We start from the raw sequence: 20,005 nt of genomic DNA, 5'->3' as shown, positions 1-20,005 counted from the left end.
ATTTTTTGTACTATCTGAAACAGTCTCTCCTGTAGTAAGTTACAATGTAAGAGTTTCTCTGTATTTCAAAGGATATCAACTCAAAGTTTGTAATAAAAATATCACTTTATTTAAAAAACACATGACATTCTGAAATACCTGTGAGGTTCACAGTCAGCAAGAGGTGGAAGGTTCAGTTGCCCCCTCTCACTGTGTGTATATGTCCTTATTTCATCAACTCAGCAGTGTAACACAAAATTAAAATACTAAGAGTCAACAGATAGTTCCAAGTCAGAGTAGTGAGCTAAATCAGCTCAAGAAAGACTCTGACAAGCACCAGGGCAGAGAAGGAAAAGGAAATTGAACTTTTTAGCAATGGTGACCTATTCGATCAGCTCAGAAATCCAGTAAATTTGCACTTTTTGCAAGAAATTCTAAAAGTGGTAGGACCACAGTACAAATATTCCCAATTACAAAATACTTTCATTATGTGGGCTCCAAAATGAAAGAGAAAAAAAAGAAAGAATTATTTAGCCTCTGGTTTTAGTGGTCCTCTAGGAAAATGAGGTAAGAAAAAGGAAAAGAGTCTAAAAACTATGGAAAAAAGAAAAAAGTCTAAAAACTATGTGTCAGATAAGTAGTAATGAAAAAATGGAAGAACAAGAGAAAGGGCCCAGCCCTGGATGTATGTTTACACCTACTCTGTAAAGTTAATGCAACCCATATTAGTATATCTTATTTAAAAAAACAAGTAAGGAAATACTTTGTCTCACTGAAGTTAACAGAAGGAAGTGTACTGCTTAGAATGGAGAAAAAATATTCACTGAGACAAATGCATATAGTACATAATTTGATTCTTTTGCTGAAAGGTAAGTGGTGACTTACCAAAGATATCCTCTTTGGGTGACAAGCATTCTATAAAAGCTCTAATAGATATACTGCAATTTTTAATAGTGTTACACACATCTGCAAGCACTTACATCTGAAATATTTAGGTATCTGGACTCTAGAATGACAATACAGTAAGGAATGGAAGAGATGATGTGCTGTTTTAGAAGGGGAAAGCTCTAAGTTTCAGCCTCCTCACCTACTTATACAGAATTTACACCATAGGATCACACTGACATTAACAGATTCTTGAACTCTTTTTTAAATGAATTGTGAATTATGCTTTATGCCTTCATTTTGCTAAAGTCTTTCCTATTCCAGATATTCACAAATCATTAGTTAGATCCTACAGAAGTGACATTTAATAGGCATATTTCTTTCTTGCCATGTTTTTAAATGTGTCCTTTGATTTCTTCTTCTAAAAACAAATACTTCTTTCACTGAACAATAATTTACATTTGAAATTAAATATTTATTATTCAGTATTTCACAGAGGAGCAGCAAATACAAAACATTAAGACAACCTCTTGATACTGAAGATAAAGATGTTAAACTGTCCGCTCCTTAACATGTAAAGATGCTTGGGCAGCAGCAAAATGAATGCTATTTTACCAGCTAGGAAGACATAACACTGAAACTTCATGTTCCTGAGTTTGAATTTGATAGGAAGGAAAAACTTTGCAGTTCAGGATTGTTAACATACTGTCACTCTTTCATGCTGTTCATATTTGATACTAGGATTATTTTTTCCCCTTGTGTAAAAAAAAAAAGGCTCAACAACCACAGGTGTTCAAAAACATGGTTTATAGCAATAACAAAAATCATTCACTGAAATTAAAGATTGAGTGGGGAATTATAACATTAGAGCCTCATTAGTACATCCTGCTATATGCAAATGTCTTCAAGTAGCTTATGATGCATCTAAAACACCGATAGATTAAAAAGATATATAAACACTTGTGACAGTGACTCTTCTATATGCTCATTGTGATTTCTCTACAATTCACAGTACTATAACATGAAGTGTTGATTTACAAAGAACACATTTTAATGTCTTTGTATAAAAAAAAAGAACAGAAAAAGAAATACCAACTTCCAGTATCTCACCAGGTTTTACATACACTCAGTTTAGTTTTAGAAGTGGAGAACTCTCCACTGTTGGAGAGGGCTGTTTGCTGCCATGTTGGTTGTTTGCCATGCCCACAAGGCCACAGGCTACTACCCATAAGTTGCTAATAAAGAGTAAAGGACATGCTAATCTTCCAAAACACACAAGATAACTTTCCATGGTATTAGCAACTGATTCAACAACAAATGCTAATGAAGCACAGAAATTACATTTCTCACATAAGCAACTTTTTCTGCTATAGCTCTTGGCTTATGGTGCGACCCAGAGCCATCATATCGATGCAAGATCTTGCTTCCAAGTGAGAGATCACACATTCATTGCAGATCCGCAGCTATTTACAAAGAAGAGAGGGACTTCAAGCTTACTTAGAGAGTAGGTTACATATAGTTACTTAAATACCATTACAAAAAAAGAACGTTTCACACATACTTTTTCCTTCCTATTCACGCCCTGGCTCGCACACAAGAACAGCTTTTTTTTTTGAAGAGGGAGATGCCGACGGTCCGGCACAGAGACTGGCGAGATAACGCAGGGCGCACAGGCCAGGCGAGCTTCTCCCTTCATGACTCACCGCACTTCAAGCCTCACTGACACCTCGGGCATCCCAACCCCCCCGAGACACGAACGAGCGGTTTCCCCCTCCGCGGCGCGGCCGGCGAGGCCGAGGCACCGGCATCGCACTACCCACGCCTCCTCACGCCGGCCCCGCGCCAGGGCAGGACGAGACGAGACGCAACTGCCCCCTCCCGCCACAGGCCCCCCCTCAGCCCCGGCCTCCGAGCTCGGCCGGAGCTCCAGGATCTCGGCCGGAGCTCCAGGATCCCGGCTGAAACGGCAACACGCGCCCTCCGGCCCAGAGCCGCCACGCTCACCTGTCTGCGCGCTACCGGGCGCCCTACCCCTTCCCCCGCCCCTTTAGCTTGGGACGTGCAAACAACGCAGGCTCCCATTGGGTAGCGAGTTTCCCATGCTGCTCTCCCATTGGTGGAGAGGAAAGGGCTTGATTCTTCCCGGCGTCCCCTTGCTCCTGTCAAGGGACAGGCACCCGAGATGGCGGCGGCCCCGGCGGCCAGCGGGGCGGCGCGGGGCCACGGGGCCACCAGCTTCCAGCGGAAGGCCGCGGTCGGCAACCGCCTGGCCGCTGTCGCGGGCACTCGGCCTTCCGTTCGCCACGGGCAGCTGCTGCTCTCCAGCGGGCTCCCCTCCCTGGACTGTGTGCTAGGTTGGTGGGGAGCGGGACCTGGGTGCTGCCCCCCTCCCCCGCCCGGCGGCTCTCCCCTTTCCCAGGCCCTACCTGTCATTTACCTTCCATGACTCTACTCCCACAGGCTTTTCCTCCCTCCCTACAGTCCCCGGGATTGGGGGGAGGGTGGGGCAGGGGGAGGAGGACGGGGCAAAGCAGGATTCGTTTCCCGCATTGGGGCCCCCTCGCCCCGTGTGAGGAGGGGGGAGGCGGTTCGGGCAGGTGCGCCTGCTTGGTAGCCCGCTTGCGGGGGGGATTGCTATTTACCATTCATTAAATCCGTTTTCTGGAGTGGAAAGCCACTCTGTAAATTTACTTAGTAACACATTGCTGTCATATTTCAAACTGTCACAGTAAAGGGTCTGAAGTTTTCAGTTTCGAAAAACATGATTGCTCTGTTAACTCAGTTGAATGTGGTGTAGTTCTGGTTCTTCAGAATGGCACTTTTTAGGATGCGTTTGACGGTAAGACTGGTCAGTGTGTCTGTGCTTGCTCACCACTGCTACATCGGTAGAAATGCCTGCTTAGACGAGTTACACTGGTGTGTCGCTGTTCTTACTGTCTGTGAATCTGCTTTTGCCTACTGTCAATGTCAAGATGCTCGATAGTTCATTGGACTGATCCGTTGTGACCATTGCTATGTTACAATCTGTAGCATGAACCAGCACTGTTTACTTGGATTGGGAACTAATTCATTTCATGGGGATAAACAGTATGTTTTATCTGTATACACTAGGACTTCATGATCCTTTTACTAAATACTGATATAGTTGCAGTAGATCTTCAGTGTACATAGATGGGACTACTTTTAGGTGAGGAAGACTTGATTTTAGCTTTGTTCATTCATCCCTGGAGGTGTACATGGAATATAAGAATATAACACTTTTCTTTCAAGGATATGCTATACGAGTAATGATAAATATAAAAGTTGTATCCATTTTATAAAGGAGTTTTTGCAGCCTGTGTATCTTAAGGAGAATCACACTTCTGTATCTTTTGTGTGTGTCTATCTGGTAGTGAACACCTGCACTTTCATGAGGGATTGGCATTCTTGGGGAGAAAGCTCTTCCTCCTTAAAAGAGAAGTACTCTTTGCATAAATATAAGATTTGCATTGAATATTCCAGTTCTTCATATTCTCTTTTATCTACAGTGGGTTTTGCACAGCATGGGTCAGAAGAGGTAGGCAGCTCCCACAGTGGCACTCTCCTAAATAACTCTCCTAACTCTCCTTAGGCACTTGCTAACATAATTAGCAGCTTGTTATGGAGACTGGGGACACTTCTTCCAGTAAACCCAGAATCCCTTCTAAAGTACCTTTTCCTTGTCTTTTAAATATTCAGTAATTTTCCTGACCATAACAATTTTACACTTGAATGTCAAGAAAGTTCTTCAACCTTAGGAATAGCAACATTTGAAAATACTTTTAAAATGTTTTTTGAGTTGTGGCATCTTTGAAAAACTGGAAAACTCTCTATTCTTGTGTTAAATCTTTGGTAACTTCCTAGCTCTTATGTCACTGATTTTTGGAGGCTGAGTGGGTAGGCCAGGAAAGACTCATGCCAAACAGGCTGTACTATAATAAAATTTCCATTGATAAAAGTTATTAGGCATTGTTGGAGACAGACTACCCAGCTAGGTGGACCTGTACAGAATCATTGATTTGGGAGGCTGAGGAGGGAGGGACTTTAGAGATTCATCTACTGCAACGTTAAAGCAGACTCAGCGCTGGTTGCTTAGGCCTTTGTCCCTTAGGGTCTTAAAAATTTGCAATGGCAGAGATTTCACAGCCTCTTTGGACAACCTGGTCCAATGCTTAATTATCTTTGTAGGGAATTTTCATTTTCCTTATATCCACTTGGAAGTTTTCGTGTTTCAATTTATGCCTGTTGTTTCTTGCTCTCCCGCTGTGCACCTCAACAAAGAGCTCAACTGTCTTCACAGTAGCTTCTCTCAAGTACCGGCAGGCTGCTATTGGGTCTTCCTCTCTTCTCTGGGTTAAACGTGCCCACTTCCTTCACTCCTCTTGGGTCATTTGTCCCATCTTGGTGCCCCTCCACTGGACTCAGTTAAGTTTATTTTTACTTTTTTTTACTTCCAGGCCCAAAACTGGATGTTGTATTCCAGATGTGATCTAATGAGTGCTGAGTAAAGGGGAGTAGTCATATCCCTTGACCAACTGACTGAGCTTCTGTTGATGCAGCCCACTATGCTGGTGACTGTAGAAGTATTGTACTTGGCCTGCTTCGTGACCTTTTTGGGTGTGTGTGGAAATGCTTCATAAATGTCTTGCAGAATGCTGTTTATGTGTTTCTTAAAGAATGCTGTTACTTTTTTCTTTCATCTTGCCCACTAGCAGTTAAATAATTGACTGCACAAAGTATTTAATTTTATTGTCACCAGGGACTGAGGACAAACCTTTTTGTATAAATTCCCAATGGAAGTTACTATAAACTGTTTTAATCTGGTATTTTTCATAGACATATTTTTAATGGTCACCAGGCAGTCTTCTAGATCTCTCACCTTGGGCTTGGATTTAAGTTTGCCTTGTCCAGAAGCTGCAACCCAGATACAGTATTATTTGCCAGACATGAAGATATAGCTTATAAATAAATGTGAGTAAGGAAGAGCATGGTGTTATCAGACACAGGTCTAATTAGAAACTTTCAAAGAGTGGAAAAGGCAGAGGATGCATGAAGGAACTTCTTTTACTGTACGGCTACTGGCTAATTTGTTACATTATTGTTGATAGCTAGCTCTTCTTAATAAAGGCATTTCCTTTCAAAAAGAAGCAGTAGATAAGTGCCCGATTTCAAATGCTCTGTTATCATTAAGGTGCCCTTTACATCTCTACGCTTTATATTCAAGGTTTATAGACCACATATGCTTGATTTGTGCCAAAGCAGTTCTCTGTAATGAGCTGTAACTATTGTGTAATATAACCATCACATGCTTGGTATTGAATGTTTTGTTTCAAGCTGCTTGAAAAAAGGTCACAGATATGCTTTGAAAACAATGGGGACACTTTTAGACTTGCAAAATTTGTTGTGTTTCTGTCCCTAGGATCTTAAATCTCATCGCTGTAAGTAACAATGCGGAAAGTTACAGGTCTTGCTTGATTGTTTATGGGTACTACTGCCTTAGATACTGACAAAGAAAAATTAAAACAGCAAAATTAGAAAGAATTACAAGTTCACAGCAGTTTTCTTAGGAAACTTGAAGATTTTACCTCTTTCTTTTGATTCTGTCAGCATTCCTGCTACTTTTTCCTGTCGTCTGTTTTTTGCTTAATTTACTACTATTGTTGCTCCTTGTAATATGAATATGTAACCATGGTAACTGCAATAGTTTTACATTCCATCTAATAGAATACACTTGGTCAAACTGTTGACCATACCTGATAATGTAAAGCCAATCCTCTGGCCCAAGTTTGCTTTTAGCAGCCAGGGTATGTGGACATGTGTTACAACTCTGGCTTGCAGAAAGAGACGGTACAACTGATGATCTGAAAATGTAGCTTGTGAGAATTTTGACTGCACTGACATACTGTTTGACAAATTCTCTCATGTGCAAGCAATTTAAAAGCAGAAGAGACTATTTCTGTGGTGGCTATAGATGAGCTTTTTATAACTGAGTTTTTAAGTCCTTGAGGTAATACTTTACTTATGGCTGTTTTGATCATCTTTTCTATGTCAAGCTATGATTTGGTAAAATGTCATAATTTGGAACTATTTTTTTCTATGTGCTGTATAGAACATGTGCTGGTTTTAAACACCTGTTGTTAGTAACACGTGCATTCTGCCTCCCTCAACAATTGAATGCAATGAATATTGGGAGCATAATTTATATCAACTGCCTGTATGATTTCAGATTTTGGTCTTTTTTTCTCCTTTCCCCCATAGTACATCTTTTGGGTTCATTTGCATTTGTCTCCCGAACAAATAAAATGGAACAAAAATTGGTGGATTAGAACATGGGGATTTCATGAGTGAGTCTAACTTTCGAGTAAACATTATTTATAGTTGGAGGTTTTTTAAATATCTAGGAAATGTCTGATTACTCAATAAGCTTGCCATAAATATTTAGACATTTGTAGATCTTGACTCAGGAGCACAGCTTAAAATGTGCTGAACTGCAACTATGAAATTAGCATCTGACTAAACATTTGCATTGCGATGTGCCACTAAAATTGTGGTGCGTCATGACATGATGACAAAGTGATTCTGTTGTGGTTTTAATTCAGGTGTTGTTATGCAACAGTATTAGCACTTCTTAGCCTATGGGAGAGAAATTTGCTTTTTCTCTTCCTTCTGGGTATATATCTACAGGTGCTACAGACATGCGTACAGAGCTAAAGATTAAAAGTTGATTTAATCCCTATTGGAATCAATTTCAAGTGAAGTTTAATGAGCTCTTAAATTGCTAGACTGAATTACCCTGTTCATTGGAGTCCATCTATGTAGTCCTCCCCTTGACTTCTTTTATCAAGAGCTTTGGATATTGTGCTGATGTGATTCAGTTTGCTCCTAACTTACTTTTAGAGCAGGATGTAATTGCAGAAGACATACTGCAGTTTCCTTCATGCAAAACACTGCAATGGCCTAGTTACATATTCCTATTCCAGGAGTTCTGAGCTTTCCTGTCACAGTCGTATATGATTGTTCAATAAAATGCTTGTAGTCTGATTTCAAGTTATTCCACTGTTTTGAGTCTTGGAATTCAGATTATAAAACAGTTTACTCTTCACCTAAAAGAAAATATGAATTCTTCTTTCACCATCTTTGTTAAAATTCCTTCTTGGGACAACCGTTTAAACCACTGTTACGTAATTACGCTTGCTGTCTTTTTGAGGAGGAAATAAAGCAGTCAGGATGTAAGTTCATAGATAATTTTTTTTCTGGTCCTCCGCACCGTTGAGATCAATGGGATAAGACTCTATACAACAAAACATGTTTGGAGTATTCTATTCTGTCTATTATTCTTTCAGTCAACTGTGATTGAAACATAAGCATTGATTGTAATTGTTTAAGCAAAAAGAAAGAAAAATGGTAGTGGCCATCTATAAATCTGTCAAGATATATTTTTATTTTTGAACAAATATTTCAATCAGCTGCATTCATAGAATTGTTTTTATGTCCAAGACATACTAGAAAAGACTTTAATAGTTCGGGGTTTTTTCAGATGTGTGTTATAATGTTTATGATCTGTCAGTCCAGGTTGCATTGCGTGAAATCCTACCTGCCTTGTTGTCAGATCCCCTTTCAGTAATAAGATAAAAAACAGTGGAGCTGGGATTTTGTTTGATTGACTTGGGTGGGAATTTGCTAGCCTCCTAGTAGGTCACTTTACATACTTGGTTCTTGGTACAAAGGAATATCACTTGGTAGTGATTAATACGGCTCTAATTTGGAGAATGTTTACTCACTTGAGTCTCCAAGTAAAAATTCACTGGCTCAGACCATACAGCATTATTGTAGTGCTTGAGTGTTGTTGCATAGAGCTCTGCAGGATCTTTTTACCACAATGATGATAGTACAGTATATTGTGAAAGTAATTGTAATGTGTAATATATAATTACGTGTAATGTATAATTATTTCATAATAGGGAATTGTAGGAAGTATTGCAAAGGTAATTAAAATGTTGTTCACTTTTATATTTTTAAATTCCCTGTTATCACCTTTCTTTGACTTATAAACTAAGAAAACTTAATTGTTCTCTAACATAGTATTAAAGTGTAGTCTTACTTTATTCTTCATTTTGTTTTGTTTCCAGGTGGAGGCGTAGCTGTTGGAACCCTTCTTCTTATTGGTTAGTATAGAACATATAGCCATATTCTACTATATTTTGCTCATTTTAATGTATTTATCAAATAACCTGTCTTTTCATTGTTTTTTAAACTCAGCCTTTGAGAAGTATATCTCTCAAGCCCCTTCACTTTCAATAGCCTTTAGAGTGGACTGTTGTCTATTTCAAGAATTACTGGAGGTGAATCAAGACCTTACTTTTAGACAGGTTTGAGCCCCCAGGAAGAATACTTCAGAATTCTGTTTGAAAGCACGGCATTTAGCAAATTTCAGGACTTCTTAGGAAAATTTTCAAATTGTTTCAAATTTTCTAAACTACTTCATTTCCTTATCATCACAAAGATTTTTTTTTTTAATTTGACTTTCTAAGAAGGATGTGAAATACAGAATCTTTTAATCTTTTGGTTGCCAGAATCAACTAGGAGAAAGCTGACGGAAGCCTGCTTTCTGTCAGGATGTGGATGAGGTGCATTGAGACGATTAAATAAGTTACAGCAGAATTTCCTTTGCCCACTACATTGAACCTGTCTCTGTGGACTGTACCATGTCTCCATTGCAGCTGAGATGCCCAGCTTTCTTTTCTATTTAAAGTGTAGCAAAGGGGAAGACGACCCCTTCATATCCCCAGGGTACGTACTGGACTTAGAGCCAAGAAATATATCCCAGGCCTCTCAGTTTAAGCATAGCAGCCGAAACCACAATTGTGAGGGAAGACTAACTTCTTAGAAGTTAAGTCTTGTAAGTGCTTACTATTTCAGCATATAAGACGATCATTATTTCAGACGAGAAATTGAATGAGATACCATCTGATTTGTCACATCAGTTCATTAATCTTGGGCTTCTAAGGATACAAAACTACTTCAAAATTATGTAAGGGCTGAATGGTGATAGAAATGTGATTTTTTTTTTTTCTATTTTAAATGTTTATCAGATTAATGGTTCTTTCAACTTTCAAGCTTGTTACTTTCCTAGCAAAAAGAACTGATATTACAGGAAAAAAATCAAAGGTTATTGGAGAAACACCTGTAGTTACATGGAAAACATCTGCATCTGTAATCTGTGTTCACATCTTACATAGTATAAATACTACTTTGTGAGTCCAGATTGCTGGAACAGAGAACTAGGAACCTAGGGACAACAGATATACCTCTTAGCTTTCCAGTCACTGCAATTTTTCTGAACTCTTGGGAGTCTAGAAAGTTGTGTGATTGTTTTTTCCCGCTTAATCAGAGGTGAAGTACCTCAATTTCATATATCACATTTCAAAGCTATTTGAGATACAACAGGCAATGTCTGAGTGCCTACATATTAAGTGCCAAAATCCTTTATTAAAGCCTTAAAAGTTAATTTATAATTTTAAGTTAAAACAGTGGATTACAGGAAGACAATTGTCAGTAGATTTGAAATTGGTAGGTAAAATCTGGAAGTTAAAAGTAAAAAAGGCGTTATTAGAGATTAAAAAGGCCGGTTTCACATTGCAGAAGATTGAAAGTGTAGTAAGGTACCATTTTGGCTAAATCTTGAGCTTTTGAAGGCCTCTCAGGTTGTTAAGGATCAGTACAAAATTGTAAAATGGGAGTGTAGAGACAAATTGTGAAAAACTCAGATATAGAGTAAGATACAACTAGCAAGAATTAGCAAGATTCAGATTTTTCTTAACAGATTTTTCTTAAGTACCTCAATAGCTATGAGAAACCCAAGAGAAGGACTCATTGGTTACTTGATGAAGTGGAAAAAAATAGTCAGAATTGATATTGAGAAAGGGAAAAATTTTAAGAATTTTTGTACTAATCTTCACCCAGAAGGAGTGCTGAAATTTCATGACTGCTGTAATTGAGAACTGTGACTAGATTTCATCTTTGTCTAGGGAAAAAGCAGACTAGTATATGCCTAGGTATTTTGGGTGGTTTCAAATAGATTGTGCCTGCAGATTATTTTAAGAGATGACTGATGAAGTGTTAGGATCATTAGTGTTTATGAGAACTGGTACAGGACAGTGAGGGAAAGAAAGAACTGGAAGATTAGAGGATACAAATACAGTTTCTGTTTTTGAATGCTGTTAGAGGAGTGGCTGAATTGCAGGCCTTTCAAAAGAAAACAAGGATTGTGGTCAACCGACCTTGGCTGGACACCAGATGCCCACCAAGCCGCTCTATCACTCCCCCTCCTCAGCTGGACAGGTTAGAGAAAATACAGCAAAAGGGTCGTGGGTCGAGGTAGGGACAGGGAGAGGTCATTCACCAGTTACCATCACAGGCAAAACAGACTTGACTTGGGGAAATTAATTTAATTTATTGCCAATCAAATCAGAGTATGATAATGAGAAATAAAACCAAATCTTAAAACACTTTCCTCCCACCCCTGCCTTCTTCCCAGGCTCAACTTCACTCCCAATTTCTCTACCTCTTCCCTCTTAGCCGCACAAGGGGACAGGGAATAGGGGCTGCAGTCAGTTCATCACACATTGTCTCTGCTGCTCCTTCCTCCTCACACTCTTCCCCTGCTCCAGTGTGGGGTCCCTCCCACAGGAGGCAGTCCTCCATGAACTTCTCCATCGCGAGGCCTTCTCACGGGCTGCAGTTGTTCACACATTGCTCCAGCGTGTGTCCTTTCCATGCAGTCCTTCAGAGTAGACTGCACCAGCATGGGTCCCCCATGGGGTCAAAAGTCCTGCCAGCAAACCTGCTCCAGCGTGGACTCCTCTCCACAGGTCCTGCCAGGAGCCTGCTCCAGCATGGTGTCCTCCATGGGCTGTAGGTGGAGATCTGCTCCAGTGTGGACCTGCATGGGCTGCAGGGGGACAGCCTGCCTCACCATGGTCTTCACCGCAGGCTGCATGGAACCTCTGCTCTGGTGCCTGGAGCACCTCCTCCACCTCCTTCTTCACTGACATTGGTGTCTGCACGGTTGTTTCTCTCACACATTCTCTCTCCTCTCTTCCAACTGCTGCTGTGCAGCAGGTTTTTTTCCCCTTCTTAACTATGCTGTCCCAGAGGCATTACCACCATTGCTGATGGCCTTGGCCTTGGCCAGCGGCAGGTCCGTTGTGGAGCCAGCTGGCATTGGGTCTGTCAGACACAGGGAAAGCTTCTACCAGCTTCTTGCAGAAGCCACTCCTGTAGTCCCCCTGCAACCAAAACCTTGTCATGAAAACCCAATACAAAGATCTAAGTAGCAGCCGGTTTGTTGAATAATCTTTCTGTATGAGGTAATGAGCTTGTGGATAGAGGATGAGAAGGACATGCCATTTATCTTCACTTTAGTAATGCTTCTGACACTATTTCAAATGGCATTCTCATAATTAAAGCTAGGAATCATACTCTGTTCATTTCTAATATGCATTCTTGATGTTTATAATGCGAAACAGATTGCACCCTTCCTATTATATCCTTCTTGAGGTTCTGAAGTAGACTTTTTACTTCCAAAAAGTTTAGTCTCCTGATCACTTGAAAGTATTTTTAGTAATATTGTTTAGAATTCATTAGAAATAATAATTATAATAATAATTATAAAGAATTATAAATCGGAGATTATGAAACCAGATGAGTTTTGTTTTGTCTTCCCATTACAGTCTTCACTGTCCTTTTCAGTAGATGAACTGGGTGGCATCAAATGAACCTACTAGCTGGAAAATTGTCATTAAACAAAAGAAAGTTCTTTAGATGGTATGCAATTAAGTGGTGGAATACTTCACCACAGGTTGTTGTGAATATAAAAAAAAATCATGGTCTCAGTGGGAAGCTGGGCAGCTTGATGGAGGAGAAAGCCATATGCGTTACTAGGTTAGTGGATACCAAGTCCGGCTAAGGAAGTCCTTGAGCTACAAATGGTGGGAGGCTGAGCAAGTCCTTGGGTGAAGCATCACATTTGCTTGTTCACTTCTAATTACCTCTTCCTAAATACCATCTTTTGGCTACTGTTGAGCATAGGGATAGCTATCTGTTTGACCTGACCTTAATGGCACCAGATGAAGCAAGTACAAAGGCAGTGGGCTTTGTGTTCTAATGAAAGAGATGACAAGACTCAATGACTTGAAAATTACAGGATTTTTACCTGGATTTTTTTCCCCTCCTTTGAATGTATAGCTGGCACTATTAAACTATTAATACCCAGTGGTTGGTTTTAATTTACTTACCCCCTATATTGATTGTTTATTTGTGATCTGTTATTAAACGTAGCTTCATAGAAACACGAGGGACAATCTCTCTTTTAGAGTCGAAAGCTAATTTTTTTCCTCAAAACTTACCATATATTGTTTTGAAACATAAAATTATATTAAAAAGTCTTAAATTAAGAACTACATGTATTCATGACTCGGTCTAAAAATTTTTAGACTAATTTTTAAAGTTGGGGCAGATAGAATTGTAACTGCATTGTTAGAATATCCTGTCAGTATACAAAAAATTCTGTCATGAGATTAGTCTAGGCAAGCTTAGTATTATACAGGATTGAAGCTGTCAGTGATAAACCTCCTAGGAAGATCTTTCTGCGTTGTACTCCCAAGTGTTATAAAAAGGTTAAATTCTTCCCCCTTCCTTCAACATTCTCTAAGGCAAGAATAAATTGCATTACTTTTAGCTTAGCTCCCTTTGCAAATTAAATGCTCATCTTCATTATTTGACACATTATCTTGGTTAATTTAACCAAATAATAGTAGATTGAGGGTATTAAAATATTTATTTTAACTGTTGTGTTCTGGAGATGTCGTAATGGCACAGGTTACTTGATAAGACTATAAAATACTCTTTGAAATATAAGTGCACAATTTTAAAAAATTTAATTCATAATAAAGAGCATCATGATTTTCAGTTGAACTTATTCTATAATATATTCTTTTGACAGTGTTTTATTATATGAAAATTAGAGAGTTGAGGCACACTTCTGGGTTTTGTTCATATAGGAAGAATGTTCTGGATTTTAACCAGTACTTTAATTTCAAAAGGTCTTGCTGTGTTGGGTTTATAAGAAGTGGTAAAACAAGCATTCCGACTCTGTGTGAAATAAAATTTGAACACTATCAAAACAGTTTGTTCAATGTGAATATGAAACCACTTGTATGTTGTTTCATCTTAAGCTGCTCCAGAAGATTAGCTTTCTAGAAAAATCTCCCCTTTCAAAACAAACAAATAGTATAGCTGTTGGTTAAGCACACTTCTTTCCCCTCTCCAATGTACTTCAGCCTGTTGTATGTCTGTTTTGCCAGCCTCAGGAGGAGTTTCCCAGGAGGATGTTACTTTGTTTTTTAAATATAAGCCTTGTTTATACAACACATTCTGCATTCTGAGTTATGGCGCACTCAAATGGGTCTGTCCTGGGTACCTTATAAGAACCTATTCTTACATACCTTTAAGATGCTCTAGATTTGACAAGGTCATTGATGGCTAAATGTTTTAAAGATTATCAGTAGGAGGGTCTTTGTTGGTAGCTGAGGTCAATTATTAAAAGTTAAAGTTGTTTGGTTAAAAGCAGGTCTATACTTGTACATTCTAAGCCTTGCAGCAGTTTCAGCTACTTTAATTAGCTACTATTATTTTTGCTAGACATGCAATTTAACCTGACTGGTAAGAGCTCTCTTCACTTGTCAATATAATTGAATATATCATCTTTTTAAAGTTGAAAAAGATAATCTCCAGAGAGGTACATAACAGTGATTTGCTAAATACAGTTCTACAAAATACAAGTTACTAGAATTCACCTTCCTGAAGTATGGCCTAATGCCAAATATTGTAATTTATGTGTTTGACAACTCTGTTTTGGCATGTGCTAATTAAATGCAAGTGACACAGAGTATATCCCCTCAAGCTTAGTAAATGTGGACATTAGTAAAGTATCTTTTAAATGGAATTTCAGATTATTAAAATAATCACATCTTATAACCTGCAGCAATTCAGAGAGATGTTTCATAGCTACAGAAAGACACACCTTAGGTCACAGTGCCGTACTGTAGAACTATCTGGTGAAAAAGTGATCAATACTGATAGACTATGACAGGCTTTTGGCAGCTTTAGGGCAACCTGTCTATGCTTTGTATAGAGAAAAAAAAATAAGCTATCTGTACATTACACTGTTGCAGTCTTATTTTTTCCTTTCATGGTTTTAAGCAATTATACTACAAATTATCTCTGGAGTTTTTGAAAGACCTTCATGCCATTTAATATACTGATGTTTAAAAGGCAGCTGTTATAAATATCTTCTATGCATATTTGTTACCTTATGGTGGATTTTGTTCCTGACTTTTTGTTCCTCTTCAAGTTATAGTACTTATTCTCCATCCCTCCCTTGGAACATGAATACCTCTGTGCAGAAGGAGCAGTTCTGGCTAGAGATTTTTCTTAAGGCCACATGTTTACATATCAATTTCCATAATTAGATGAGATTTTTGTCCTTAATTTTTATCTAAATTACATATTTACAGTGCCTCACTCATATCTGCTGCCTTTGTTTTCTGTGCCCTAGCTAAACTCCAGTGCCTTAAAAGTTTGTATCTAATTTCATGAGCCACTGATTTCTCTGAGTGGTAGCTACAGACAGTCCATGCACAAAGGTGTTGAAAATGTCTCTTATGTGTTCAGTAGCCTATATAGTCTGGGGTTGGAAAGAGCCATAAACAGGAATTGGTCTTTATCCTTAGTGTTCAACATGGTTATATGTTGGGATTCATTGCACTGATACTGACAATACTGCTTTTTCTTCATGACTATGTTAGCCATGAAAGCATGCTGTTGTGTAAGGAGATAAATGAATGGATAATGATCACAATAAACTATTTTATTTATGTCCTCATCTGTACGATCAGAAGAGGTTTTGTCCTGCAGACAATATGCATAACTTCTAGGTAAATAGTTTCTTTCCCTTGTATAGTTTTACGCTTCACTAGTTACTCACCTGCTACTTAGCTGTAGAACACTCTTTGTTCAAAAAGAATCAGAGAAAGCTGTGGACTGTTATGTGACTTGTGGTGACTGCACCCCGAAAAGAATCTGCAGCTGCAAGAGTCTTATTTGTTTATGTGCCTTATTAGCTAGAAGTAAAGTTCACAATGAAGGCTGCTGATAGGACAGCTCTTTAGTATGGAGGCTAAGAACAAAGATTTGGGCCAGGCTTGTCATAAATATCTTGGCTGACTAAAATGAACTTAAGTGTTAGTTCCTACACATACAGAATGGAGGTAGTTCTTTTGGATGTGGGTGTAATTTGGAAAAATAAAGATAACAGTTGAAAATTTATCCTAGCCATCAAAATAGTACGTCCAGGCATTATCAGAAAGCAAATAGACTTCAAAGTATTTCATTCAACTTATCTATGAAAGTAATCAGTGAGCTACTGAAGCACCTGTGCTAAATGATTCATTTGTTTATTAGCAAGAAGAAAGCTGTACTCCTATAGTTTTGAATAGTAACATAACTATTGAAGCCAGGGTACAATGGATGCTATCAGAAAAGCCCCATATGGGTGCACTTTAGATCTTTTGAATACCACAAAAGTTTAGTGACCTAGAAATGAATCAATAAAAAGCCATCCTCTATGTGACAAATTGAAGAACTGAGGGATTCTTACAGATGCATTGACTTTAACAATTCGAGATACACTGTTTGTAAAGGCTTTCTGAGACACATTTAATCCTTAGAGTACTGTAGCAAACTATGAGGTGTTTTATATTTAGATCACTCTCCAATAGTTCATTTATTATTTTTACTGTAAGTTTACTGTAATGAAAATCAATGTAAGAAGACTAAAGGAAAGGCTAATGCTAAAATGATGTGTCCTTACACTGAATGTAAATGTTTTTAATTTGCTAAATGGAAAAATCATTGTTGTTTTGCAGACTATGTTTTGGAAGGGTATGGCAGCGTAAGAACATCTTTAGTCCTATTACAAATAAGTCTATCACTCAACACAATTAATTATAATCTTTGATAGGTCAGTAAAAGGGCTTATATCCCTGTTCCTCATTGTTTCACTTCTGTAGTTTGTTTTAAGATTTCAGCATTTTGAGTAAAAATTCTTCCTAATTTTTAGGAAGAAGCCTCATCTACAGCCTCATCTCCTCTCAGTTTAGTTAAGTAATCAACACAATTTCTTATATATATCCATGCTTTATGGAGTTTCCATGTTATGTTTGGTGCAAAATTGCACATGTTATTTACTGCCTAAGGAATAATTAATATTAAAAATTATGATCCAGAAAGATTCGCTGTATAGCTGCACACACATACACAAACCATAAAATACTTGGACTAAATGAGATGTTGGCTTATGCTCCAGTAAATGTCAGTTAAGTCCTGTCCATATGCAATACAACTCAGTGCCTCAAATGATGGTGAACTTTAACCTGTAGGTAAAAATTAAGAAATCAAGATTTTTGATTCACCAAGGATGAAGTAAATGTTACAGCTGAGGATCCTTCCAGAATGCCTATTTAGTGTTCCTTTTCCACTTTTATTCAAAGGAATGGAGGTCTAAGAAAACTGGCTCCCTCCACTGACATCTGCTGCAGTGGTGTGATTGCATGGAAGGCTTGGTGGCTTCCTTCAGGTAGCTCAGACAATTCGAAAAAAAAAAATTAATAAGCAGATATCATGCTGTCACTTTGATTTCTAGAGGGCTTTGGTTCTTAAATTGAGAGCTTCATAGGTGGAGATTAGCAGATGGAAGTCAATATACTGTGAATAATATTTTACCAATTATATTGCAGTAAGCAGCCAAAGCATAAATAACTAGAGAGCCAATGTGTAGGGGGCAGGAGCTCTATGTGTTCCTGGACTCCAGTTATAAGGGAGAATTACCCTGCATATGGTTTTTTTTTCCCCTCTTGTTGAAGCAGTTTAAGATCTAAGCAGGCTCCAAAGACTGTATTTACAAAATTAAACTGTGATACTTCTTCAAAACTTCAGTGTCAGTTCTACTTTTTGCTTCTGCAGCTGTAGTCTTGTCTCCATCCTAGTCTCGTACATGGATCTACATCCTCCGTCACAGCACAATGTATGGAGCTGAGTTACTAGCAAAACAGTTCTTCAGTAACACTATTAATGGCTTTATAAGCATGTGAGAGTAAACTATATAAAATATTTAATTAAGAGTTCCAAACTTTGAAGGAAATTGCCATTTGTAATTCTGTAATGCTTTTGGAAATCAGTTCTGCTGAAATTTTAATAAGGAACCCAGCGCTGTGAACAGTAATCGTTTGTCAGTACTGTACTTTCCACAATATTGATCTATCCGTATTTTTCACTAGACTGTTATTTTTTAAAAAGATAAATGTGTTACTGGAAGTAAATTAGAAGGCTAATATTAATAGTAAGCAGGTTAACAGTATCAAAGGTAAATTATATTAACACAATCTGAGTTCTTAAAAGCCTCAGACTCTACAGTAAGCTGAATATATCAATGACTACTACTAGCAGCAATAGTGTTGACTACTAGTAGCAATAGTGTTGTAATTATTGTATTCCCTTTGGCTTATTTGGATATTCAGTTTTATGTAGTTTCCTGTCTTAGCACCTGTGTTATGAAGCATATTTCTCTATCTCAAAATGTTGCTTTAGAGTCACTTTCAGTTCATTTCTTGGATTCAATGAAAGGGAAACATTTAAATACATACTTCTCCTTAACAAGTAAGTTAAGTAGTTAATCTTGATGCTATATCTTTAGGGATATAAAGAAGATTCCTGAAGAAGGAAGAAGAAAGAAATGAAAGAAAGAAATTTTCCAAATTTTAAATGTATACCTTTTACTTTTTAAAAAAAAAAGTATCCCAAATACTAAATATTAAAGTGAAATAAAAAAGACAGGAAATAAATTCTGTTTTGCCCAATATACCATAGAGGATGGGGAACATCTCTGGGAGAACTGTTCCTTCCCCAGTTAATCTGAAAACCTGTGGTTTGAATTTCTTTCTTTTGTTAATCTAAGCACTGAAAGTGTCAGTAGTATGATATCAGGAATGTAGCAGTGCAACACTATTTTTCTGTGATTTGATTCTTAAGTTTCCCCATTGTTATTAATGTTCTTTCTCCTTTTTGGATATATACCTCCTTTATTCCTTTCCTTCCCTTCCCATTCCACTTTGTTGGTTCTTTTTGACTCTCAAGCTCCAAAACATACTATTATGGTACATATCAAAGTTATATTATTTTTGTTTTCCCTCTTTAGTATTTTTACAAGTTAGATATCAATGACAACTACCTTATTTTCAGCCTCTGTTATTAATTTTGTGGTTTTTCTTTTAGTATTTTCATATGTGATTCATAACAGGGAGGAAATTGTTTCCAAGTCACACAATGCATTAAGAGTCTTGTTGGTTCTGTATAAAGAAAATCTATTTCTCTGTATTTTTCTGCCACAACATCCCTGTTGTGTTATCTTCCAGCAGCCATATTAACAGATCAAAAAGTGAAACCTTACATTGTTGCATTTAATTTTCTCTGAAATAAAATATTTCAGATATCTTTCTAAATAAATATTGGAAATATGTTGCTCCAAATGGCATGATCTAAAATTTTACTGGATAATTAATGAGGTAGTTATATTGTTAGGAATGTTTTTTGCTAGCATTAACATTGCTGCTGTTTGATTTTCTTTATTTTTAGGAAATACTGAGATGGTTCAAATTTCAATTGTTATTTACTCATTCACTTCCCACATAGTTTTGAGTTATGCTAAGCTTTATATGAAGCTCATTAAGACTTTTATAATTCTGCTAATTTCTGATACTTGCAACAAAGAAGCTGAAGGAAATGTCAGCCTTTCTGAAGTCAGTGAGAGTTTGTATTTTTATTTCGGTAGGCTAGTATTCACAATGTTTGCTAACAAGTATTGTCTCACTTCTTAAACTATAAGTTCATGTGTCTGTTCAATGAGTTCATGATTTTGCTTTGGATAGCTTTCAAAAGTGGCATTGCAAATTGTCTGTCTTTTCAATATATCCATTTGTTTTGCCTATTTTTGTAGTTCATACAGTTT

General features: G+C 37.8%; 1 protein-coding gene across 1 annotated transcript in view; it reads left to right on the top strand.

Annotated features, from left to right (window-relative positions):
* Nucleotides 1–3,046: 3,046 nt before the first annotated feature.
* Nucleotides 3,047–20,005, top strand: part of ELP4 (elongator acetyltransferase complex subunit 4) — a gene marked incomplete at its 5' end in the record, with an annotated part of 152,710 nt that continues 135,751 nt past the window's right edge. Inside the window, 2 exons of the mRNA XM_082000501.1 lie at nucleotides 3,047–3,218; nucleotides 9,012–9,047. Of these exons, the coding sequence (XP_081856627.1) occupies nucleotides 3,047–3,218; nucleotides 9,012–9,047 (208 nt within the window). The remainder of the gene's footprint in view (nucleotides 3,219–9,011; nucleotides 9,048–20,005) is intronic.

This window comes from Phaethon aethereus, assembly GCF_964289735.1.
Source record: "Phaethon aethereus genome assembly, chromosome: 5".
Lineage (NCBI taxonomy): Eukaryota > Metazoa > Chordata > Aves > Phaethontiformes > Phaethontidae > Phaethon > Phaethon aethereus.
Note: the sequence above shows the minus strand (reverse complement) of the source record. Positions and strands in the feature narration are given on the sequence as shown.